The sequence below is a fragment of the Musca autumnalis genome, unplaced genomic scaffold (assembly GCF_047663935.1).
Source record: "Musca autumnalis isolate F117 unplaced genomic scaffold, ASM4766393v1 scaffold_1, whole genome shotgun sequence".
Taxonomy (NCBI): domain Eukaryota; kingdom Metazoa; phylum Arthropoda; class Insecta; order Diptera; family Muscidae; genus Musca; species Musca autumnalis.
Window position 1 is genome coordinate 206,954,342 of NW_027411644.1, and position 27,796 is coordinate 206,982,137.

The following is a 27,796-nucleotide window of genomic DNA, read 5'->3' on the forward strand; positions in this document are numbered from 1 at the left end:
TTTCGATATAGCCCCCTTAGAATGGTAATACTGAAGATTGTAACGTCAATAAATCACCGAAATTGCTGAAATTCGTTATTTAGTCTTCCAAGAGTTATAAAATATTCCAGAAGAGTATTACCAGTATAGGTCCACGTATTCCTATATCCCCATAGAAGCGTACTTGTTGATTTTCGGTATTTTTTAAGTTTTAGCCATATTCTCTTACCGAAATATATGAAATGTGGTATTTAGTCTTCTTTGAGTCTAAAAGCTTTCCGTCAGAAATTTTTCGGTATAGATCGACGTCTTCAAATAACCCCCATAGAATGGTGCCTCACATCGTTTTACCGAAATTGCTGAAATATAGTATTAAGACTTCTTCATACACGAAAGGAAACTAAATATTCCATTTTACTTCAATACAACTTGTGGTGGAGGGTATAACAAGTTCGGCCCGGACGAACTTAACGCCGTTCTTACTTGTTCTACGTATACCTCTCTCGAGCGCTACGCGTTGCTACTGATTGTAGAGTAGCCCTAAATGCCTCATATTTCTCTGCGGTATCACCACGACAATCCTGGTACCATGGTTTCCTTGGTGGAGGTCTCTGTTATCCAAGTATGGATTTTGCTGCTGTTTGCATGGAGTTGGTAATTGTTAAATGTTATCGGGACGAGGAGTGCTTTCATTAAGCAATTGGGCCAGTTGAGTGGAATATGCTGTAGCTATCTCCCAGCAAAAAAGTCCTCCCAAAATCATGGGTTTTGTAAGGGATTTTTGACAGCCGTAACTACTCGCAAACCCCCTTTCTTCCCCATTATTTTTACAAGGGCATGTCGCACTCATTTTGTAGTTATTTTATGACCACTAGAATAACTAGTTATTCTGTGGTCACTAGAAGTTGAAAAGTAAGTTAAAACAAGTAAGAAAGTATCAGTCAGCTGAGCCGACAGAGATATACCCTCAGTCACGTACCCGAAGAAAAAAAGTTAACACAATACCTCTGTAGGTTTTTTAGCTGTTGGGAAAATTTTCCAGGATGGAAAGGGCCGCAAAAAACTACATGTTGCAACAAAATTCAGAATGATCCAAGACGAGTGCATTTTTTCCAAACTTTGGATAGGGTGTACCCATAGAAGTGATCCGATGTAGTACATATTCGGACCTAATACAAATCTGTAGGAAATATTATTTTTTCTTTATTAGTCTATGGATATTTTCCTTACAGACTATATAATTAAATATATTGTACTTAATTTTTTGAATTTAAATATATTTCAATTTTACTTTTCAATTTACAAAGTTTGAGCTAAATCGATTTCTCTCTTAAAGGGTTATTTTACACATTAGCCAGTTTAGGTGGTGCCGGTAGGATTTTCTGGACCTTTTTGGGTCATTATATCAGGAAGTATGGACTTTCCCACGAAAAAAAATTACAACGTCATAACAGGGGCCGCAAGTGCAACCTGCTGCGTCACAAATTAATAAGATCAGAGAGGAGTTGTTAAACTATACTTTTTCCAAATTTTGTGTGGGAGGGACTCAAATGGGTGCACCGATATAGTCCATATTAGAACTCGATCTATGCCAGAAGTAATATTACCAATAGCAAAGTTTGGTTCAATTCGGTTATTCCCTCCTAGATTTATCATGCCCACAATCTTGGCGAAAAATGTTGAACCTTTGTGGGGGAGGTACCGGAAGGAGTGGACAGATATGGTCTATCTTCGAATTTAAACTAAGTTTGGACAAAATATTGAAAGACCCAAAATTTTATCCAAATATGTTGATCCGTTCGAGAGTTATCGTGCACACCAACTACGACACATGGTATTATATGGGTTGTTTGTAGTTTTCGTGCTGATTTCTGAGGATATATGGACTTGCTTCTGAAAAAAATTATATCGTCGTAATGGGGGTAGTGAATACAAGTGGCTGCAACAAAAATCAAAGCGATTCGAGAGCAGGCCTTAAACTGCACTTAAGCAAAATTTTGTGTGGGATGTACCCGAAAGAGTGAACCAATAGGGTCCATATTGGAACCTCATCTATGTCTGGTAGAAATGTCACGATGTGTAAAGTATGGACTAATTCGCTTACTCCCTTCAAGAGTTATCGAGCGGACAATTTTTCCGAACATTTTTGAACTTTTGTGGGGGAGGTACCTGAAGGAGTGGACCGATATGGCCCAACTTCGAACTTAAATCAAATCTGGACAAAATATTTCGATATCCAAAATTTGAACCGAATCGATTGATCCGTTCGAGATTTATCGTGCGCACCAGACAGACAGACGGACGGACATTGCTAGATCGACTCAAAATTGTCTGAAACGGATATCGTACAAACATACTTGGGGTCTACAACCATTATTTCGATGAAGCACATTTTTGGCCGTATCAAAGTGTAAATACCCTCTTTAGCCTAAAGGCTGAGGGTATAAAAATTCTATTTTTAGAACAGTTAGTGTAGAGATTTTTTTAATTTCATCACACTTCTTACTTTTGTTTTACTTTATTTTATTTCGCTCGCTGTGCGAGTTGAACACACGAACCCTCTGATTTCGTGCTTTATTTGCAACGTTTAGACGGGTACGTAGGTTTGCTGCAACAAGGTAGTGGTCCGAATCTATGTTTGCTCCTCGAAACGATCGAATGTCTTCGATGATGAATGCCTTCCATCTATCACAACGTGATCAATTTAATTCATTGTTCTTTGATCTGGAGACAGCCAGCTGCCTTTATGAATATCGAGATGCTTAAATATGCTACTGCTAACTACCATGTTTTATCAGCCTCATTCCATTGTCAGATGTTTCACTATGGAGTTGAATTTCCCGACTGTTTGGCCAAAGACATTCTCCTTTCCAATTTTGGCATTAAAATCGCCTAGAATAATTTTAATGTCATGGGCAGGACAACGGTCATATGTTTCTTCCAGGCGCTCGTAGAATATATCTTTGGTCTGTTCGTCCTTGTCTTCGGTTGGAGCATGAACGCAGATAAACCTAATGTTGAAGAATTTTGCTTTTATTCGAATTGTAGCAAGTCTTTCATTCACTGGGGTGAAGCTGGAGAACAGATATTTAAACCTCCGACCAACTACAAAACCGCAACCAAACTCATGCTTTGTGTCATGGCAGCTATAGTACAGGGCTGGACATGGCTAATACGACTCTAAATAGCCTGAAACGGATTTCTTCCAGACATACTTGGGACCTAAAAACTTTTTTTTTAATGAGGCACATGTTTGATAGTATTAAAGTGTATATAAGTCTGATGGTATTATGAAAAAATCTATGCATTTACCAAGTACAAATGTTATGTGATTCGTACTAGTTTAAATAAATATCTAAACTACAGGTCCCTTAATATCATATAATTATTGTATTTAACGGATCAAAAATCATTAACGTTTTTTAGACCTTCAAAAAAATTCTATATAAAAATTTTGTTGATCCATATTTATTTCTCTGATTGATAACTTTTTAAACAAAATTTTCAATATTAACTTAAAGCTCTGATGATGAGACAACTTTTTTGAAATTATTTTCTTTTTTTAATCCAGAACACATGTTTTTCGTCTTCTTCTCCTCCGGACTGAAATGTAAATTTCATGAAATGAAAGGAAAACTTTGTTCATCTTCGTGCATACCTTTGCTAGACTAGATTAAAGAAATGAAGAGTCCTAACTTGTGACAAGAAAACTTTGTGTTTCGGTTTTATTGTTTTTCTTGTCTCAAAGAAAATGTCCATTACCTGACATTGAAAGTCAATTTTCGGTTGGAAAAATAACCAAGCCAGATATACTTTAAGAAGAAAAATGAAAAGACTGAAAATATGTACGAAATACTGAAATTTAAACATTAAATTACAATTTTCTTAGTTAAATCTGAATTTGTTTAACTAAAAATGACAAGGTCACTATAAATTTTTTTTTAATATTTTGCTAACAAATATCGAGTTTAAATGAAATGTGACAAGCAATTTTTACAAACTATGCGCTCTTGAAATTTGATTTAAAATTTCCTACAGATATATTAACTTAACTATGTGCCAAATAAATACGCCTTGACATTCGTTATTACATCATTATAAATGGTCGGACAAACATTTAATGCATACATATGTATTTCTCTGTAATCCATTATTTTTATTTATTTCCCAATGTTGATTAAATCTTAATTGCTTATTTAACATTTTTTTGTCTATATGTATGAAATTGACATATGGATGGATGGCTATGGCTGAATCCCCACACGAGTTGTAATTAATTGTTCTTAATTTGTTTTATGGCTTCATACATATATACACATACACAAAAACGGTCGATAAATATCCTTGAAGCTCACAAACAACACTGAATTTTAAACAACGTTTTTTTTTTGAGTGAATATTTTGAGTACATACGAAACTGTTAAATAATTTATAGTTCCAACTACATATCATTTTGTGCCATTTAAAGACAACAATTAAAACATTAAACCACAATTAATATCGGGTACATGAATGTATTATACGATTGTGTGTGTGTGTGTGTGTTCTGTAAGTGATACTTATAAGCTTAACTGGCCAACTGTTGCATTGCATAAACAGAGTTTGTCGATAAGACTAAGGGGGGCATTGGAAACAGTCTAAAAATTATTGTTAAATGACCTTAATCAATACAATTACTCTTCATGAAAGTTGTAATTATTAATGCTATTTAGAAAATTATAATGACATTTCTTATTTCAATCCGCTTTGCTATTTAACTAATTGAAAATATATATATTTTTATCTTTTTCAGAAAAAAAGCAATGGTCGCAATGGAAGGACAATTTCTGGTCAGACAAATTTACGACGATGAAATAACATATAATTTAATTGGAGCAGCAGTCGAAATTTTAAGTGAGTACAGCATAAGAATTTGTTCATGAGTATTACTTACTACCTTAGCTGGCCCATTACAGAACATTTGTTCCATAAACCGAACTAAGAAAAGATCTCCAATTATCTCTGTTTTTCGCTTCGCTTTTTGGAATACCGCGCCTTTTCATTTCTTCATCCATTTGTATCGTCCATCGAAGCTTAGACCTCCAGATTCTGCGTGCACCGCCATGTGGCATGTATTCATACGCCTTTTTAGCGGGTTCATGAGTATTACTTACTTACTTAGCTGGCCTATTACAGAACATTTGTTCCATAGACCGAACTAAGAAAAGATCTCCAATTATCTCTGTTTTTCGCTTCGCTTTTTGGAATACCGCGCCTTTTCATTTCTTCATCCACTTGTATCCTCCATCGAAGCTTAGGCCTCCAGATTCTGCGTGCACCGCCATGTGGCATGTATTCATACGCCTTTTTAGCGGGTTCATCATCACTGATGCTTATGATATGGCCTAGCCAACGCAATCGTTGCATCTCGATACGTTTAACTATATTCATGTCTTTGTATAGCTGATATAGCTCGTGGTTCATACGACGTCGATATTCACCGTCCAGGCAAATCGGCCCGTACATCTTTCGAAGAATTTTCCACTCAAACACACCAAGCACTGCCTTATCTGCTTGCGCAAGTACCCATGCTACGGAGCCATACATTAGCACGGGTAGTATCAGCGTTTTGTATAGTGTTATTTTTGTTTGACGAGATGTGGCTTTGTTTTTAAATTGCTTATTTAAACCATAGTAGCATCTGTTGGCCAATACAATTCTTCTTCTTATTTCACAACTGATGTTGTTTGTTGAGTTTATGGCAGTGCCGAGGTAGACGAAGTCTTTAATTACCTCAAAATTATAGGTACCAACTTCCACAGTTGGTCCGAGCTCTATGGACGCTTTGCGCGTCGACACCATCAATTTGGTCTTTTCGCCGTTTACCGCCACCCCACTTTCGCAGATTCTCCTTCGACCTTCCCAAAGGTATCAGTTACTTCCTTTACTGATCGTCCTATGATGTCTATGTCATCAGCAAAAGCAAGTAACATGTGGCTATTGGTGTAAATTGTGCCATTTCTTTTGACATTTGCATCTCGTATTACCTTTTCCAGCAAAATGGTGAATAGGTCACACGAAAGGCTGTCTCCTTGTCTGAAACCTCTTTTGGAACTGAACTGTTCGGAGAAGTTCTTTCCAATTTTAACTGAGGACCTAGTATCAGTTAAAGTCATCTTACAAAGCCGGATGAGCTTTGCGGGGATACCAAATTCAGACATTGCATGGAATACCTTTGATCGGAGGCGACTGCTTTATAATCGACAAAAAGGTGGTAGGTGTCGATCTGCATCTCTTGGGTCTTCTCCAGGATTTGCCGCAGGGTAAATATCTGGTCAGTGGTGGACTTGCCAGGTCTAAAGCCACATTAGTATGGTCCAATTATTTCGTTGACCATTGGCTTTAGTCGTTCGCACAATATCCCTGACACTATCTTATAGGCAATAGGGAGAAGATATATGCCCCTATAGTTAGAGCATGCAGTCTTATCTCCTTTCTTGTGGACGGGAAACAGGATGCTCAGGTTCCAATCGTCGGATACGCGTTGTTCCTGCCAGATGGTGCTAACTATCTGATGCATACACCTTATCAGCGCGTCGCCTCCGGTTTTAAACAGCTCGGCTGGTAAGCCATCGGCTCCTGCTGCTTTATTATACCCTCCACCATAGTATGGAGGGTATATTAAGTTTGTCATTCCGTTTGTAACACATTGAACTTATCATTTGCGACCCTATAAAGTATATATATTCTTGATCAGGATAAAATTCTAAGACGATCTAGCCATGTCCGTCTGTCCGTCTGTTGTAATCACTCTAGCGTCCGCAATAATTGAGATAGAGTGCTGAAATTTTGCACCCGAGGGTCTTTTTTCCATAGGCAGGGCTATATCGGTCCACTCTTTGGTATAGCCCCCATATAACGGTACCTCCGGATTTGAGGTATTTTGACGTTCTTCGCCACATTTGCTGACCGAATTAGCTATAATTTGGCACTTAGGAATCCTAGTGATCAAGAAACTTATATCCCAAAGGATATGGGCATAGGTCCATGTTTTGGTATAATCCCCATATACCGGTACCTTCCGATTTTTGGTATTTTGAGAATTTTAGCCACAATTTGTAACCGAACTATCTGTAATTTGACATTTGAGGTTCTCAGTGGCCATGAAATATCTCCACGAAACAACGTCAACATAGGTCCATGTTTTGGTATGGCCCCCATATATCGGTACCTCCCGATTTTCGGTATTTTGAGAATTTTAGCTACAATTTTTAACCGAACTAGCTGTAATGTGCCATTTGAGGTTCTCAGTGGTCATGAAATATCTCCACCAAACATCGTCAATATAGGTCCATGTTTTGGTATAGCCCACATATAACGGTACCTCCCGATTTTCGGTATTTTGAAAATTTTAGCCACAGTTTGTAACCGAACTATCTGCAATTTGACCTTTGAGGTTCTCAGTGGTCATGAAATATCTCCACCAAACATCGTCATCATAGGTCCATGGTTTGGTATGGCCCCCTTATAACCGTACCTCCCGATTTTCGGTATTTTGAGAATTTTAGCTGCAATTTTTAACCGAACTAGCTGTAATGATCGGTATTTTGAGAATTTTAGCTACAATTTTTTCTATTCAAAAATAATCGTCAATATATGTCCATGTTTTGGTATATCCCCCCATATAACTGTACCTCCCGATTTTCGGGAACTTTCAGTGGTCACGAAATTTCTTCACTAAAATTCGTCAACATGGGTCCATTTTTGAGGGTGTACATTGTTTTGATGAAACTACCCTCAATTTGACTCTTGAAGTTCCCTGCAGCTATAAAACTCTTCCGCCAAAAAAAATTAAAGATAGGTTGACTCTTTGATATAGCCCCGTAGGTGGTACCTTTCACCTAGCTGAACACATTTTTTTAGATTAAATTAGATAACACTGTGCAACGAAATGGAGGTGAAAGTCTGGGGCACGGAAAATTCCTCTAGGGCAAGAAAAGCCTTGGTGAGTATATTATGAACCCCGAACTTCCGCGTTATGGTGTGATGATTTTTTTGTTAGAGACCCTGTGGGCCATCAGGAATTAGCGTTATATCTTTGTTCACTGTTGCTTAAGTGCTCTACAAAAACAACAAACAAATATATAATGCTAATTCATGATGGCTTACAGGGTCTCTTGCAAAAACTTCATCACTCCATAAGGCGGAAGTTCGACTCACGTCGCATCTGTCCTTCGGGGTTTTTAATATACACACACTAACGGCTTTCATCTACAAAAGGAATTATCTCTGCCCCCAACATTTGTGTTCACAGTGTAATTTAAGCAATAGTGGGGGGCAGTAGGAGTCTATCCATTGTCGAAAAGTTGTTCCACCTAAAATTGTGAAAGGACCCTAATTATTCCATTTTAATTAAGACTATTTTATGGTGGAGGGTATAAAAAGTTCGGCCCGGCCGACCTTAACGATTTTATACTTGTTATTCTTCAGCCGGTTGATTGCTGTTTTTACCTCATCTTGGCAGGGCGGTATACATTCTATACCATCTTCTGGGATTGGATATGTGGTATTATCGTCTTCGCTACTATTGGATACCAGCAGATTGGAGAAATGTTCCTTCCATATCCTGAGCACGCTATCTGTACCTGTTACCAGATTACCTTGCTGTGCCTGTACCAATGCCATCTGTTTGATGTTTCACTCTTTGATAGAATTTTCGGACTTCATTCTGGCTCCTGTACATCTCGATTTATTCACACTCCCGCTTTTCCATTTCTCTCTTTTTCTTGCGGAAAAGACGTTTCTCTTCTCTCTTTTTCTCCCGATATCACTCTCTTGCGCTACGCGTTGCTACTGATTGTAAAGTAGCTCTATATGCCGCATTATTCTCTTCGATAGTCTCTGGTATCCAAGTATGGATTTTGCGGCTGTTTGCATAGAGTGGCAATATTCTGCCATTGTGTTGTTATGTTGTCGGGACATGGAGTGCTCTCATTAAGCAATTGGCCTAGCTGGGTGGAATATGCTGTGGCTATCTGTTGTGTTTGCAGCCTATCGATGTCCAACTTTCGCGTTGTGTCTGTTCGTGCTTTATTTGCAACGTTTAGACGGGTACGTACCTTTGCTGCAACAAGTTAGTGGTCCGAATCAATGTTTGCGCCTCGGAACGATCATACATCCAACACGCTCGATGAATGTTTTCCATCTATCACAACATGATCAATTTGATTACTTGTTCTTTGATCTGGAGACAGCCCTTATGAATGTCGAGATGATTAAATCTGCTACTGCTAACTACCTTGTTTTCGCAGCTGCAAAGTCTATCAGCCTCATACCATTGTCAGATGTTTCACTGTGGAGACTGAAATTCCCGACTGTTGGGCCAAAGATATTCTCCTTTCCAATTTTGCATTTAAATCGCTTAGAATAATTTTAATGTCATGGGCAGGGCAACGGTCATATGTTTCTTCTAAGCGCTCGTAAAATATATCTTTGGTCTGTTAGTCCTTTTCTTCAGTGGGACCATGAGCGCAAATAAAGCTGATGTTGAAGAATTTAGCTTTTGTTCGAATTGCAGCAAGTCTTTCATTCACTGGGGTGTAGCTGGATACCAGATGTTTTAGTCTCCGAATAACTACGAATCCGCAACCAAACTCATGCTTTACGTCATGGCAGCTATAATACAGTGCGTCACCTATAGATGCTGTTGTGACGGCTTTGCCAATCCATCGTATTTCCTGTATGGCAGTAATATCGGCCTTGTACTTTTCAAGTACGTCTGCCAATGCGAAGACTGCACCTTCTCTATAAAGAGTGCGAACATTCCAGGTGCAGATTCGCAGATCATGGTCCTTAAAACGTTTGCGGGGTTCGTCAACTTTAGAGGGGTTTGTTCTTCTTTTCTTTCGTTTTTTCATGGTAGGCTGTTTTTTTCTAGGGGAGGGTTACTATCCTGACGCCCAAACCCAAGTTTTTAACGTTCTTATGGATGAACGCGCGGCACATGTTAGCTTACAACTTTTAACGGGTGTTAAAGGACCGTTCCTTGGTATATTCCATCCCCTACGTCACCCGATCCACCACACCTACTATTGTCTATTTGTATAGCCATAGACAGACGATATCTAGTTGTCGGTAAAAACGATTGATTCTTTTTTATATGTTTATGAGTTGTTTAATACTAATTACAATTTACCGCCCCATAAGGTCGGAAAATGTGGTCCAAACCTTTAAATTTTTATAATTTCTTTTAAAAACATTTACATAAAAATTATATCACATTCCCAAAATCTATTTTTAATAAAACATTTTAAATTCATTATTTCTCTTACAGATATACCCGCAGATGATATACTGGAGTTATTTGGCAAAACATTCTTTGAATTTTGTCAAGATTCTGGTTATGATAAAATTCTGCAAGTGCTCGGTGCAACCCCCAGAGATTTTTTACAGGTAAATATTGTTGTTTTCATTGTTGGTTCTATAATTAAATATACGTTTATTATTTACCCGTTAAGGCGATGATGATCATATGCTTGAATTTTGTAGTTTTTCTCTTTCGAGGTGTGAAGTTTATTTTTCTTTTCATTTTTTAAATGATGATTATATTTACACAAATTATTTTTCCACTATCATCGATGGTGATAATTGTCAAGTAAATATACTCTAGAGGGATTTTATTCTCCAAAGAGTATTTGAGAATAAAACGATTCCAATGGTTTTTCATTTAATCAATTTACCTTTTATGCTTACGTTTTTTTTTTGCAAAAACTTTTGTTGCCAATACCACCTCCGCCACTATAAATTTCATCCTTGAACACCCTTAACTAGAAAGCAACCAAACAGTAGGAAATAACCAGTATTCACATTCGATTTAGTTTCAATTTCAAATGATTTTCATTACTTTTCTTTTCACTTTTTTTCGCTTTCTCCCTTCTCTCCCGTTATGCGATGGACGGATGCTGCTGTTTATATTTTAAACTTAATAAAAATATGGCTTCTCTCGTTGGGCGCCATCAACATCCTTACAACGAATATAAATGGGGCTTCTTCGATGGACTGACTACACGTTTTGTTGCGGTGGTTTTCATTTCTCTTTTAACTTCGAACAAAATACTACAAAACTTTTGAATGGTTGGATGTGTTTGTTGTATTTCGTCGTACAACTTGCTCAACAATTGCAACGTTATTTGTCTTGGTGCCCTGATGCCTCGTTTGTCATTCTATAATGGAAAAACTCGAATGGAATTAAATTTTTGCTGATTCTTTTTTTCGCGCTTGCATTGCTTTGTGACGACGAATTGATACTGACAATACCAATGTTACTGCCGCCCACCGCTATCCATGCTCTGGCCTTCACACTGTGGCCATCTGTGGAAATATTTGGCGATGCAACAATCCGTTTTGTTCTCTCCATGTATTCTTTATCGATGGTTTAATACTTTAACTGGGACAAAAACTACATGGAATGCCACGTTATTCGTCGCGTTATTATTTTCAATTATTGTCAATAAAAACAATAATAACAACAAATAACATACCTGTATGAAATAAACTGTTTTCATGGAATCAGAATCTGGATGCCCTACATGATCATTTGGGCACACTGTATCCTGGTATGAGAGCACCCTCGTTTCGTTGTACAGAAAAAGATGGCCAATTATTGCTGCATTATTATTCTGAACGACCGGGTTTAGAACACATTGTCATCGGCATTGTTAAGGTAAGTAGTAACGTCAGAAATTTTAATGGTAATGGTGATTACAGAATTTACAAAATTTTTGGGGTAAAACCAAACTGGGGCTCAATTCTGTTTCTATCATGGCACAGTTACCCAGGTAGTGGCATCGTATAATTTTGAATATGTCATGTCACAACTTTTTTTATGTTGTTGGGGAAATTACAACAAAAATAATTTTTTTAAAGGGATTTGACTTTTCATATTCGATCAGCTGGTGTGATACCACTACCTGGTAGTTCTGCCATGGTTTCTATGAAAATGTGAAATGAAAACTTTTATAAAGGAGAACAAGAATCCAGCCCCTGATGTAGGACATTATAGGAGTGAGGTACGAATGTCAAAGTCAAAGTCAAGGAAGACCTCCAAAGTGTCGTCTATCTATAGACCAAGTTCTATTAACAAGGACCTTCAAAGGGTCTATTATCTACAGAATACCTCCAGATGGTAGAACATGGACTAATAGGTGCGGTTTGAAATATTTGCTTAGAAAATACCTCGCTATGAAAAAACAAGTAATCAAGAGCTTTAGTCAGGACTCTACACAATAGACATTGTGGGATTAAAAGGTTTAGATGTACAGACGGCAATATCGACTAAGCTCCTCGCGATAGTGATTTAGGTACGTATAAAGGAGAATTTACGGTCATTATTCCGATGTGTTACAAACTTGTAAGACCTAACCAACTCATAGCCAAAGACCATGGTAGAACAATACCATGACAAACAATATTATGACCAAAGACATAGAAATAGTTTTAATATAGCTTTATGTTTTTCACATAAGAACTCGCTGTAGGGTATACAAATCACGGTAGTCTTGTGCCAGACTATGACAATTTTCATGAAAATTATTTGAGTTTATGGGTAAGAAGGGAGAAAGGGAGCTCCTTCATCTTCTCTCTCTCTCTCTCTCCCTCTCTCTCCTAAAAGTTAAAAATTTTTCATGTTATATTTTCAATGCCTGGCACAATAGGTAGCATAGGTGATACCAAGGGTGATACAAATTCAATCGGTTATTGTGATCACCTCTAAATGTCTATTCACAACTTGTCAAACATGACAAACAATGTCAAACATAAAATCATACATTTTTATTGTTTTTTTCCTTCATGTCGTTTTTTTCTCTTTTTTGTTATTTTTATTCTCAACCTGAACAACCTCTGTAGGCTGTAGCCTCAAAGCTGCATGGCGTTGATGTAGAAATCGACATTGTTAAACGAAAAGGTGATCCAGTGGAAGAAGATGAAAAGGATGATGTTTTTTCACAACAAATACAATCAAATGCTTCCGTTTCCAATGAAGAAAATAATAATCGTAGCAACAACAATCTGATAAACAACAACGATGGATCTGCAGAAAATTTTATAAATAACCGAAGGCCGAGTGGTAAGTATTTCAAATGGAAATTAAATTCATTATGATTTATCTCAAAAGAGAAAAGAGGTTAATGATGAGAGAAAGACATTTTGCCATTAAGTCGGGTTAATTTGTCAATATAAAAGCTTTTTGGGAATTCAACTGACAAGTGGATTATATTTTGAGAAGACATTCAAAGTTACCTTCTTTTTAAGGTCATTTATGTGATTGAAGACGTGAAAAATCTTAATGGTCTTCTATATTATAGAAAACCTCTCTATAAAATACTTGCAGAATGCCTCCGAAAAGTCTTCAGTGGAAGAAGGTCTTTAATAGTATTTTGTTTATTGAACTTCTCCAAAAAAGAAAAAGACCTTTACCAGACTTCTTTGTGTTAAAAGCCTCCATTGCTTTACATTCTACCTTCTCTCCCGTTCGCTCTACAAAAACATGGACCTATGCTGACAGTTTTTGGTGGAAATTTGTAGCTAAAATTTTCAAAATACCGAAAATCGGGAGGTACCGTTACATGGGGACTATACCAAAATATGGACCTATATTGACAGTTTTTGGTTGAGATGTTTTGTGACCACTCTGAACCTCAAACGTCAAATTACAGGTAGTTCGGTCACAAAATGTAGCTACAATCCACAAAATACCGAAAATCGGGAGGTTACGTTATATGGGGCTGCTCCAAAAGGTGGACCACTGTTTACAGTTTTTGAAGGTGCTATTTTGTGATCACTAGGAACCTCAACTATCAAATTACAGGTAGTTCGGTCAAAAATATTTGCTAAAATCCTCGAAATACCGAAAATCGGGAGGTATCGTTATATGGGGGCTGTACAAAAACGTGGTCCGATATAGCCAATCTTCGAAACTGCCTACAACTAACGGACATGGCTAGCTCGTCTTAGAATTTTGTCCTGATCAAGAATATATATATATATACTTTATATGGTGGCAAATGATTAGTTCGATGTGTTACAAACAGAAAAACAAACTTAGCATACCCTCCACACTGTGGTGGAGGGTATAACAACTCTAAAACGTCTTCTATCATAAAAAGGGGCCACCACACCTATGGATTTCCTCTTCTATACAAGGTCTTCTATATGTAGAATACCGTCAAAGGGTCTCTCATCTATAGAAGACCGTCAAAAGGGCTTCCATCTATAGAAGACCGTCAAAGGGTAGTCTATCTTTAGAAGACCTCAAAAAGTCTTCTTTCTACAAAAGGCCGTCAAAGGGTTTTCTATCTATAGAAGAAGCCTAAAGGGCCTTCTATCTGTTTTGAGACCCTCTGGTCTTCTATTTGTCGAAGACCGTCAAAGAGTCTTCTACCTATAGAGGACGGACAAAACGCATTTAAATTGTAGAAGATCTTTAAGGGCCTTTTATCTACAGAATACCATTAAAGAGTATTTTACCTATGGAATACCTCCTACGACCCTTATAGCTATAGAAGTCCGGCAAAGAGTCTTCTATCTATAGAATACCTCTAAAGAGTCTTCTATCTATAGAAGACATTCAAAGGGTCTTCCATCTCTAAAAGATCTATTAAGGGTATTACGCCATTCCGTGGGGTTTTCTATCTACAGATGAATTTCAAATGGCTTTCTATCTACAGAAGACATTAAAAAAGTCTTCTATCTAAAAGAGACTCCCAAATTAGTTTCCAAGTAAAGAATACCTCTGGTGGTTATCCTATCTATGGATGGCATTATATTTTTAAAATTTCTCTAAAGAAAGACGATGTTTGGAAAATCGTCGGAGAAACAGTTTACGTACTGCTGATTAGGTGTGTTATAAATGGTAGCTGGATCCATATTTGGATAGAATGTTAGTCTTGGTGGGTAATAATATACCATACCGTTTGCGAGCTGCATTGGGCAGTGACATATGGGATGTTCCCCGTCTCTTTTTCATCCTCACAGAGTCTGTAGTAATCAACATCGTCGCTGTTCTATTGTCACAGTTTCCTGCTACCAATCATATTCGAAAAGTGTTAGTCAGGTTTTCCAAAGCGATTCTGCACTCAAGGACGGCTTTAGATTTAATGCTAAAGGGATGGCTTTAAGAGCCGCTAGTTACCGGTTCAAAAATAAATCGCGAAGATAGAATACGTTTTAGTCGCTGTCCAAGACCTGACCCTTAAGAGTCGACGGCAGGTTTGGTACTTTCTTCAATCTTGGAACCATTTGTAAAGAATGCCAGAGGAGGGTTACTTTGGTTCCAGTTATCTCTACTTGGGATAACAGCATTTTCAAGCTGGTGATATATAGTCGCAAAATTTCCTTCGAAGGTCCACTTTAAGATCTGCTGCTAGTTCCCTTAGGATACGCAAACAATACGTACTGTTATGCAAAATATTCAGTTCATGCAGCCTTCGATCACTACGAGGTTAGCGCCAAAGGCCGGAAGTTCAGCGTTGCATTCAGAGCTGCCCATGGAGTACTTTTAAAAGCTCACATTATTAGGGTCAAGGCTACTTTTTGCACTTTGTTCAATTTGCTAGATGTCGATTTCTGGCGTAAATAGTACCACCAGACATGAGATCCATAGGATAGGATGGGTCTGAACACAGTGGTATAAATCCAAAGTATAATCGATACGTTCAGTACCCAGCTCTTCACAATAGAACTGTTACACTAATAGAGTGCAATTAAATCTCTCTTCATCAGCTCCCCAACGTTCCTTTTCCATCGCTGTTAACAGAGCAGAATTTTACCTAGGTACTTAGTTTCGGGCGAGGGACGCAGTTGCAATCCATCCAGTATTGGTAGCACAAATACGCCGAACTTACTTTTTCTAATGAACAGTACAAATCCTGTCTTCGTTGAATTTACTCCAAGGCCGTTTGGTTTGGTCCATCGTAACAGCTTTGATAAGGCTCCCTGCATCAGTTCCGAGATTGTAGACAGGCATTTGCCAACTTTAGTGTCCTGCTCTATATGTTATTGTTGAGTACCACACCCTGAACAGTATCTCTAGTTCCACATGGCTGGCATGGCTCTTAATCTTCAGGTCGATCAGTATTTTGAGGGTCTTGAGAAGAAAGGAGAATAAACTTCGGCGCAGAGTGACTAAGTTTCCCTGCTTTAGGGATGTATGTAAGTGATTTTCGCATCTTTCCACAGCACAGTGGATCCACCCATTGGCCAAAAATAAAAAAATGAATGTCAAAATTTTGGTACAACATCTGGCAACTCTGACAGCTATGACATGGACCTTTTTAAAAATATATTAGTTTTTGTTTCATTCGAACGCGATCTTTTTAAGAATAGCTTCAAAAGTCGGAACATTTGACTAATATTATTTGTTGTGTGTGCAACCTATATTTTAAGTACAATTAAATATATTCACAAAATCGCGAAACTAATAGGTATAGCAAAATATTATAGTGTGTTTTGAAGGAAGAGGTAATAGCTTAGTTTTCATTAAAAAATAGTGTTTTAGCGTGTTGAGGAATTCTAGTTAGCAGCATATTTTGTTAGTATCTTTTGTAATGCCAATTCGATCATATACTTAAATTTGACCTAAGGTTTTAGTCATGATGCCCACCAGTGCCCACCTCGGGAATAATTTTCCAAAATAGTTCATAGGTTTAAGATTATTCAGTATTAAAATCAGCTGCCATCTAGTGCCAGACTTTAAATGGTGGGTCGCAGAATAAGGCTGCCCTAGATTAATGTTTCTATGGATATATTAGGGTATAACTCTGTTATCTGACCGCGTAGATTAACATAATTGGCATCAATGGGAAGTTCAAGAATTCTTCTTCCATATATGACTTACGTGGGCGGTATGTGTCTTCGATTAAAAACGCTATAAGATCTACATCAAAAATTTTACCAATTTTCAGACAAAAATTTTGGTTTTTTTTTAATCCGCTAAATTGGTTGAATTTTATGTTGTTTTGAAGAATGTTTTGTTTTCCCAAATCTTTTTTTGCATCATAAGATAATCGCGACCTTTTTTCATGTCATTTTGTATTAATAGCCCAAAACAATTCTTACCGTATACCCCCTCCAGAGGGGAAAGGGGGGTGAATGTTACGCTCGTGGTTTCTTAAAACACTCTTCGCAGCAGCACAAAGCTGTAACCGGCGCATTGGCTTGATTTTTACATTCTAAATATTTTTGGCCACTTTCTCCATACAAGTGGATCCACTGTGCACAGTTCGGATACGTACAAAAAACAGACGAGCCCTGTAGATCTTCTCCTGGATTTCGTACATTCGCGGTGAGGCAAATTGGAGCATCACCGGACCAATTGATTTATAGGGTTTGAATGTATTGACTGGTCATTTTAGCTTGTGTTTAGCAGAAACAATAAAAAACGGTCAGTCATATTTCCAATGAGATCCATACCCACATTTGCTTGCTCCGTGCGTACGGTAGCAAAGTCCTTGCAGCAGGGACCCTAGAAGGCTTAGAGTTTCAATACCAGAGCCTGTTCACGTTATATTTGGTTTCTTGATACTATATAATCTTCTGGTGATTTTCCTCAGTTTGCCATGATATTTTTTCCTCCACACCGGTTTCGACTTCTTACCAAGGTAAACTAGTGGACAGGTATCCTTATGAAGGCGAAGAGGAACGTCACTCAGGTTGTCCACAGTTCTATTTAGCTCTTCAGCTGTTTCTATATAACCAATACACGTCAGCTGAGAGTTTGTTAGTTCTGTATACCTATCCCAATTTGTTCTTCTCGGCTCTTGTCCTCTCACAGTCAATAGAGATTTCGAAAAGTATTTTCATATGGTCCGAGAAGATACATGATCTAGATTGGTGAGAGTTAGATCAGTGACCTACCATCTGTCGCTAATTTTAAAAGTCGGATCACTACCCGTGTTACATATTCGTAAGTTATATGTCAAAATAATTTCGAATATTGACCAAAATCTACTGTTGGTGTTCTTAGTACCCCATTGAAAATGGTGGGCATTTACATCGAATCCGAGAGCAATGCTACATCCTAGCTCTTCTTCTATTTATTCTGATGCCTGTAAGCCGGTTGGGTTAAATCTGTTGATTAATTTCTTAATCATGGAGTGATCATTGAAGGACAACCTCTAACTGAGATTCATCCCCCCAATGGTAACTTGAATATTTTTTAACTTTCTTGAGTGTTTAATGATCTTATGTAATGACGTTCTGCTTGCAGTGCCTTCAAAAATGTTCAAAAAATTAAAAATAAAATAATTTTGTCGTTGAGTTTTTTTTTATCGAATCACTTTATATGTAAGATTTTAACTAATCTCCAATGAAAACTCATCAAAATATGATACAGACATATCAGGAAGTAAAAATGCCTTCAAGACCTCAAAAGGTCTTCTATAGTTTAAGATTACAGTGTGCAAAAAAATTAAATTTTTTTCCAAAATGATGGGAAAAAACTAGTAGTTTATTAGGCGTTTTTAAAATTTACATCGGAATGTAACCAAAGTAGGCGGGGCAATTTCCGCCCATTTCTAGCTTTTTCGAAATATTCGAGTTAAGATATCTTGGAATTCTTGCATTTTAGGTATATAGTGTCTTTGGCAACTTTACAGAAGAGGATGTGGGAAATATTTTTATACCCTCCACCATAGTATGGAGGGTATATTAAGTTTGTTTTTCCGTTTGTAACGCATTGAAATACTCATTTGCGACCATATAAAGTATATATATTCTTGATCAGGGTAAAATTCTGAGTCGATCTGTGCACGTCCGTCCGTCCGTCCGTCTGTGGTAATCCCTCTAGCATCCACAAAAATGGAGATAGGACGCTGAAATTTTGGGAAAATGCGTCTTTTGTTTGCAGGCAGGTCAAGTTCGATGATGGGCTATATCGGTCCACGTTTTGGTATAGCCCCCATATAACGGTACCCCCCGATTTACGGTATTTTGACGTTTTTAGCTACATTTTCAGACCGATTTAGCTATAGTTTGACACTTAGGGTTCTTAAGTGCCAATAAACTTATATAACAAAACTTGTGGACCTAGGTCCACGTTTTGGTATAGCCCCCATATAACGGTACCCCCCGATTTACGGTATTTGGCCGTTTTTAGCTACATTTTCAGACCGATTTAGCTATAATTTGACATTTAGGGTTCTTAAGTGTCAATAAACTCATATAACAAAAGTTGTGGACAAAGGTCCATGTTTTGGTATAGCCCCCATATAACGGTACCCCCCGATTTACGGTATTTTGAAGTTTTTAGCTACATTTTCAGACCGATTTAGCTATAGTTTGACACTTAGGGTTCTTAAGTGCCAATAAACTTATATAACAAAACTTGTGGACCTAGGTCCACGTTTTGGTATAGCCCCCATATAACGGTACCCCCCGATTTACGGTATTTGGCCGTTTTTAGCTACATTTTCAGACCGATTTAGCTATAATTTGACATTTAGGGTTCTTAAGTGTCAATAAACTCATATAACAAAAGTTGTGGACAAAGGTCCACGTTTTGGTATAGCCCCCATATAACGATACCCCCCGATTTACGGTATTTTGACTCTTTTAGCTTCATTTTCAGACCGATGTAGCTATAATTTGACATTTAGGGTTCTTAAGTGTCAGTAAAGTTATATAACAAAAGTTGTGGACATAGGTCCACGTTTTTGTATAGCCCCCTTATAACGGTACCCCCCGATTTACGGTATTTTGCCGTTTTTAGCTACATTTTCAGACCGATTTAGCTATAATTTGATATTTTGGGTTCTTAAGTGTCAATAAACTTATATAACAAAACTGTGGACATAGCTCCACGTTTTGGTATAGCCCCCATATAACGGTACCCCTCGATTTAGGTATTTTGACGTTTTTAGCTACATTTTCAGACCGATTTAGCTCTAATTTGACATTTAGGGCTCTTAAGCGTCACTTAACTTATATAACAAAACTAGTGGACACAGATCAATGTTTTGGAATAGCCCCCATATCACGTTACCGCCCGATTTCAGGTATTTTGACGATTTAAGTCGCATTTCTAGACCGAATTAGATATAATTGGATATTTAGGGTTCTTAGTGACCAAAAAACTTATATTCGATAAAATTATGAACATAGGTACATGTTTTGGTACCTCCTGATTTTCGGTATTTTGAGAGTTTTACCTACAAATTTAACCGAATTAGCTGTAATTTGAACATTTGACATTTGAAATTCTTAGTGGTCACCACACCTCTCCACCAAAAATTGTCAAGAAAGGTCGATGTATTGATAAAGCTCCCATATAAAAGTACCTCCCGATTTCCAGTAATTTGATGATTTTAACTACAATATTAAATCGACATTTGAAGTTCTTAGTGGTCCATAAAAAATTGTCAACATAGGTCCATGTTCGGATATAGCTCCCATATAACGGTACCTCCCGATTTTCAGTAATTTAGCAATTTTAGCTACAAGTTTTAACCGAACTAACTGTAATTTGACATTTGAAGGTTGTAGTGGTCACCACACATCTGCATCAACAATTTTCAACATAGCCCCAATATAACGATACCTCCCGATTTTCGGTACTTTGAGGATTTTACTTAAAATGTTTAACCGAACGTAGGTCCATGTTTTTGTATAGCCCCAAAACAAACTTCCCGATTTTCCGTACCTTAGCTTTATTTTTTGGACGAACTTTCTGTAATTTGAAATTTAAAAGCCAACAAACATTTTTCATTTAAGTTCATATTTTCGTATAGCCCACATACCTCCGAACTAGCTGTTAATGACATTTGAAGTTCCCACGTTATGTACCGATTTTCGGTATTTTGAGGATTCTAGCTACAATTTTTAACCGAATTAGGAGTTATTTGACATTAAAGGCTCCCATCAAAAACTGTCGACATAGGTCCATATTTTATTATAACCCCTATATAACTGTACCTCCCAGTTTCTAGCCCACCAAAATTTGTCAACATACATAGTTAGATATAGGCACATTTTAACGTTCCCACTTAAAGTTGGGGACAGGAATGAAAACTAATTATTCCATTTTAGTTCAGAATATTCTATGGTGGAGGGTATGAAAAGTTCGGCCCGGCCAAACTTAACGCTTTTTTACTTGTTTTTTTTTTTTAAATGTTAACTCTCATGCGGTTGAACAAAGGGGTCTTCTTGGTCCTTTTTTCGAAAATCTTTTAAAAAATTCTTTCAAGTGTGGCCATACCAAATCCAAATATTGTACAAAATTGTTCGTCATTAAATTTTACTATAGGTCTCGGAATACACCAGATCTTACCTAATCGCCAGGAATCTTTAAAATGAAAAACACGTTTTAGGGTTAAAGTTCATCCGACTTTATTCGAAATTGTCCCTCAAAAAATAATTTTAGAGAGATGAAATCAAAGACAAAAATATTCTTCGTCAAATTTCACTATGGATCACCAAAAAATATAATGTATATTTACATTACATATCATGAAAATATCAGTATCAATTTTGCTGAAAAAACATGAAAATATTTCCCAATTTATTTGATGAAAAAATTGTCCGTCTTTTTCCGATTTGATGCATGAAAATGATATGGAATTTGGGTCTAGGTGAAAAGTGTCAAAAGAAGAAAAAATTTTCACAAAATTCCACTATGAGTTTCAGAATAAACCATACATCTACGTATACTCTTTCCATAAGAAATTTAGATTACACATTTGTATAATTTAGGATGAAATTTTTTGTTTTAATTTTGTACTGTTAATTTTACATAATTCCATGTTGGATCAAAATCTCACAAAATCCTACACTTTTTGGGGATATTGTTAAAAAAAGAAATGTTCCAAATCAAATTTCACTATGAGTCTCTCAGTAAAAGAAATCTGTAATCATAACATGTAACATTCTTATAAGCCGTTATTTTTGACATAGGGTTTAGGGCCATATTTTACAATTTTTATGCGGATTGTCGTTGTGATTGGACACTATAAATATCTTATTGATGGTTTTTCGTTATAAATCCATACAGAAGATGTTATTCTCTCCTTATAAAAATTTTTTGGAATATTTGGACTTCTTAAAATTGCGTATTTATACCCTATACCACAATGTGGAAAAGGGTATTATAAGTTTGTTTTGGTAAAAATTCATGTAACACCGCGAAATATTCGTCGGAGACCCCCGATGTGGTATACCAATCTTCATATCTCGACGAGATAAAGCGATTTTGAGATGTGTGTCCGTCCGTCTGTCCATTATAAATTGTAAACACACTCCAGGCCGCAATTATGGACCGATCGTCACAAAATTTTGTATGGAGGTGGGGTTCAGATCAGAATAGATCCCTATTCTTATTGGTGATGATCGTGAAATATTTAGTGGGTGAAATGGACCAAAAACATAATATTTATCCAATTTTCTAGCGGCTCTGTAGGTCTCAATAATAGTCCAACCAACGCGTAATTTTAAATAAGGTAAGAGTATATCACAAAGGAGAAGCTTGCAATTTGAGATGGCGATCGGATAATATTTAGAGGGTTAAATGGACCAAAACTTTTGTGTGAAAATTGTGAAAATTTTTAATATACAGCTTATATCTTAATTCCTGGAAGTGACATTCCGGACAAGTGAGATATACTTGAAAGTGGAACGCTTGACCTTTCAATTTATGCCAATTATGTTGGCGTGCATGATCAGATAACAGAGTTACAGCCTAATATATTCCGTTATTTGTTTGTAGTGTAATAATAAACTCGCTAGAAGTCGCAATTATACATCAATAGTCACGAAATTTTGCACCGGGTAAGAGTATAGGTAAAAAAAGATGCCTACAATTTTGAATGATGATCTGATATTCTTTAGCGGGTGAAATGGACCATTACTTTTGTATGAAAAATTTAAAAATTTTATTTTTGGTCGATATTTTAATTCCTTGAGGACATATATATTTCGCAAAGTAGCCTACATATGGGAAAAAACTACTGACCTTTCCTCTGATGTAAATTGCAATAAAGTGTTTGCTAGATAACGTGCCTACTGCCTAATATATAATGGGTTCTCTGTAGAGAACCACATTTTTATCCCATGCTACTTATTGTCTCTCCAAAAGTTTATGTAACACCACGAAATATTCGTCCTAGACCCCTTATTTGGTATGCCAAAATTCATATCTCGACGAGATAAAGCGATTTAGCGATGTGTGTCCGTCCATTAAAAATTGTAAACAAGCTTAAGGCCGCAATTATGGACCGATTGTAACGAATTTTTTAAGGTGGTTGGGTTCGGGCCAGTATAGAAATGATTAGTTTTTGGTGATGATCCTGAAATGTTCAGGGGATGAAATGGACCAAAAACAAAATTTTAACCAATTTTGTAGCGGCTCTGTAGCTCAAAATAATAACCCGCAAAATTTTAAACAAAGTTTGAGTTTATGATGAAGAAGAAGTGTACAAACCAACGTGAAGATCAGATAATACTTAGCGGGTTAAATGGACTGAAACTTTTGTGTGAAATTGGTAAAAATTTCAATAACGTAGCTGTTAAACAACGGAAGTAGTAGTACTACATAAGTGGGTTTCATTACATTTTAGTTTGTGTGAACTAAATTTTCCTTTCCTGCCACAAAAATGTCTTTGTCATGCTAGATAACTTTTTGGTTTTTGTCATAAGTATTATACATTACATCTCTGATATTTGATAATTAAATTTTCACAGTCATTGAAAAGAAGTTCCGTGGAGAGCGATTGTGCAGGGATAGTGGTATAGGGTATCCCATGGTCGGCTCCGTCCGACTATAGACTTTTCATACTTGTTTTAACTTAAATTACGTAGTTAGGATAAGCCATTGGTTGCTTATATAGTATGTGAAACTACGTAAGAGGTTTACGGCTATGGACCAGTGAAAATATAGGTGTCGTAAGGTCTCTCACATGCACAATTTGTCATGTATGAATTTGTAAAGAGAAAACATCAATAAAATATTAATAGTGTCAAATCACAACGACAATCTGGATAAAAATTGTAAAATATGGCCTAAACCCTATATCTGAAACAAGGGCTGTTAAGAATGTTATATGTCATGGTTACAGATATCTTTTATTTAGCGACTCATAGTGAAATTTGATTTAGAACATTTCTTTCTTAAACAATATCTCCAAAAAGGCTAAAGATTTTGTTAAATTTTGATCCACTATGGAATTATGTAAAATTCACAATCCAAAATTAAAACAAATAATTTCATCCTACAATGTATAAATTTATAATCTATTTTTTACGAAAATTGTATACATAGATATATGGTTTATTCTGAAACACATAGTGAAATTTTGTGTAGAATTTGTCATCTCTTGACGCTTTTCACCTAGAACCAAGTTTCATAGTACTTTCACGTATCAACTCGAAAAAAGAAGGAAAAAAATTTCATCAAAAAATTTGGAAATATTTTCATGTTTTTTCAGCAAAATTGATACTGATATTTTCATGCTATAAAATGTAAATAGACATTTCATTTCTTTGGTGACCTATGGTGAAATTTTGCGAAGAATATTTTTGTCTCTGACTTCATCTCTCTAAAACTATGTTTTGTGGGACAATTTTGAATAAACTCAAATGAAGTCCGACTTTAACCCAAAAACGTGTTTTTCATTTTTAGAGATTCCTGGCGATTAGACAAGAGTTACAGATTTGGTGTATTCTAAAACTTCTAGTAAAATTGTATGGCGATCAATTTTGTAGAATATTCGGATTTGATACGATCACATTTTTAATGAGTTTTTGAAAGATTTTCGAAAAAAGGACAAAAAGACCCCTTTGTTGAACCGCATGAGGGTTAAAATTTTTAACAAAAATATTTCTCACACCTTCCTAAGTAAAGTTGCCAAAGACACTATATACCTGAAATGCAAGGATTTCAAAATATCTAAACTCGAATATTTCGAAAAATTTAAAAATGGGCGGAACTTGCCCCGCCTATTTTGGTTACTTTCCGACGTAAACTTTAAAAACGCCGATATACGTGTCTCATAGTTTTAGCTATAGTTTCATAATGTACTCGGTTTTCCCATCATTTTGAAAAAAATTGAATTTTGTTGCACAGTGTAGTATGCCTCTTTCTCTCTGGGATAGGGATCCCAGCAACCAAAATTTCGTAATCATCCCATCAAAATTGCGACCTGTATCGTGATTGCAAAAAATGGAAGAATTGGATTCATTGCCTACTATTGTGGTATCTCCCTTGTTTGGCCACCTTCGCCAACCTACTTTACACCAATGTAACGGTAATATTTTCTTCCGTTGGAATACCCCTACTAGAAGCTGATATATTCACAAAGAATAAAACTTTGAATTTGTCTCCACGTGAGTTTTCCCCCATTCCGACCCCTAAATATTATCCGACTATCGTAAAAATCAATAGGCTTCTTCCTCTGTGGGGCCCCCATCAACCCCCAAAATTTCGTGACTATCCGATCAAAATTCCAACCTTAGCGTGATTACAAGGTTTAGATGGACAGACGGACGGACGGACACACATAGCCAGATCGATTCAGCTCGTCGAGACATTCATTTTCATATATATAAGTACGGGCCTACGACCATTATTTCGATGCGTTACAAACTTTTTGGCCAAAACCAACTTATAATACCCTCCCCACATAGTGGTGTAGGGTATAAAAAGCGATTATCTCAAAACGGGAAATTGGCGTATGGAACACTTAAGCATGACACCGACGATTTGAGGTTCCCAGTGGTTACACAACATCTCCAACGAAAACTGTGAACATATGTCCATGTTTTTGTATAGTCCCCATAAAACGGCCCCTCCCTATTTTCGGTATTTTTTAACGAACTATCTGTAATTCGAAAAACTGTCAACAAAGGTCCATCGGTACCTCCCGATTTTCGTTTTTTTGGATTTTAGCTACAATTTTTGATTCGAGTATCTGCGATTCTAAATTGGAGGTTCCCAGTGGTCACAAAATTTATCCATCAAAAACTATGGGCCACACTTTGATATAGCCCCATATAAGGTTCCCGACCGATTGAATATATTTTTTTGCTTTGTTTACCTTATTTAGGTATCAGTGGTCACAAATTATCTCCGCCTAACATTGGGGACAGGAAAGAAAATAATTATTCCGTTTTAGTTTAGAATATTTTATTTTTTACTTGTTTTTTATACCCTCAGCCTTTAGGCTAAGGAGGGTATATACACTTTGATACGATGAAAATGTGCCTCATCGAAATAATGGTTTTAGACCCCAAGTATGTTTGGACGAAATGTGTTTCAGACAATTTGGAGTCGATCTAGCCATGTCTGTTCGTCTGTCTGTCTGTCTGTCCTGCTGGCTGGAGCGCACGATAACTCTCGAACGGATAAACCGATTCGGTTCAAATTTTGGCTTTCGTAATATTTTGCCCAAACTTAGTTTAAGTTCGATGTTGAACTACATCGGTCCACTCCTTCCGGTACCTCCCCCACAAAAGTTCGAAAATGTTCGGAAAGTTTGTGCGCACGATAACTCTTGAAGGGAGTGACCGATTTTGTCCATAATTTGTACAGCGTAAACTTTCTACCAGAATAATATGAGGTTCCGATATGGTCTCAATAGGTCCACTCTTTCGGGTACCTCCCACACAAAATTTCGGAAAAGTTCAGTTTAGGGCCATATCTCGAATCGCTTTGATTTTTGTTTTAGCAACTTGTATTCACTGCCCTCCATACGACGGTACAAGTTTCATCAGGGGCAAGTCCACACTTCCTGAGAAAATAGCATGAAAGTTGCAAAAAACCCCTACGACACCGTGTGAGGTGGTTGGAGCGTAAGATAACTCTCGAACGGATCTGCCGATTCTGTCCAAAATATGGCCTTAGTACTATTTTGTCCAAACATAGTTTAAGTTTGAAGATAAGTCGTATCGGTCCACTCCTTCAGGTACCTCCCCCACAAAAGTTCAAAAATGTTCGGAAAAATTGTTCGTACGGTGACTCTTGAAGGCAGTGGCCGAATTGGTCTATACTTTACACATCCTAATATATCTACCAGATATAGATCAGGTTCAAATATGGACTATATTTGTCCACTCCATCCAGTACCACCCACACAAAATTTCGGATAAGTTCACTTTAAGACCTAATATCGAATCACTTTGATTTTTGTTGAAGCAACTTGCATTCGCTGCATCAATTACGATGATTAATGTTTTTTAGGGGCAAGTCCATACTTCTTGAGCAAACAGCCCGAAGAGTGTAAAAACTTCCTATGGCACCATATGTTGTGGCTGGAGATCCACTTCCATAACGGTCAATGTCGATCCATTCCTTTTAGTATCTCCTCCGCAAAACTTTTGATCTTAATTCCTAATCAACATGTTTGTCGGTTCAAACGCCCAACATTTTTTAAACCCCCTAAATACATACGTATTTTGGGAAAAAATAGTTTCAATATACACAGGCTGAGGGTATATCTCTGTCGGCAAAGCCGACTGATACTTTTTTTACTTGTTTTCCATAGAACCTACAAAAAAGACCCCTAGTAGACATTTTATCTAAGATGGGTATAAAACACATCTGAAGTGGATCTCGTCTATCTAATAAAGACTTCCAATATGTCTTCTTCATGGAAAATTCTATTAGTTTGTGTACAATACCTCTAAACATCTCTTGTGCTCAGAAAAACTTCTTAAGGTCTTCTGTCTGAAGGAGACATCAAGTTGTTTTTTGCACAGAAGATATCTTAATGGTATTTTGTCGGTAGAAGACCTGATAAATTTCCTCTGGTCTTAAAGGACCTCGTTTTCAACCTATAGAAGACCTCAAAGTGGTCTT

The 27,796-nt window shown here is 36.9% G+C and overlaps 1 protein-coding gene across 16 annotated transcripts in view; it reads left to right on the forward strand.

Annotated features, from left to right (window-relative positions):
* The window catches only part of Gycbeta100B (guanylate cyclase soluble subunit beta-1-like), a 649,167-nt gene that overhangs the window by 288,336 nt on the left and 333,035 nt on the right, over positions 1-27,796 (forward strand). For all 16 annotated transcript variants that reach the window (XM_073959955.1, XM_073959950.1, XM_073959949.1 and 13 more), the window contains 4 exons: positions 4,772-4,872; positions 10,292-10,410; positions 11,531-11,680; positions 12,865-13,084. In XM_073959955.1, coding sequence (XP_073816056.1) covers positions 4,772-4,872; positions 10,292-10,410; positions 11,531-11,680; positions 12,865-13,084 — 590 coding nt within the window. The remainder of the gene's footprint in view (positions 1-4,771; positions 4,873-10,291; positions 10,411-11,530; positions 11,681-12,864; positions 13,085-27,796) is intronic.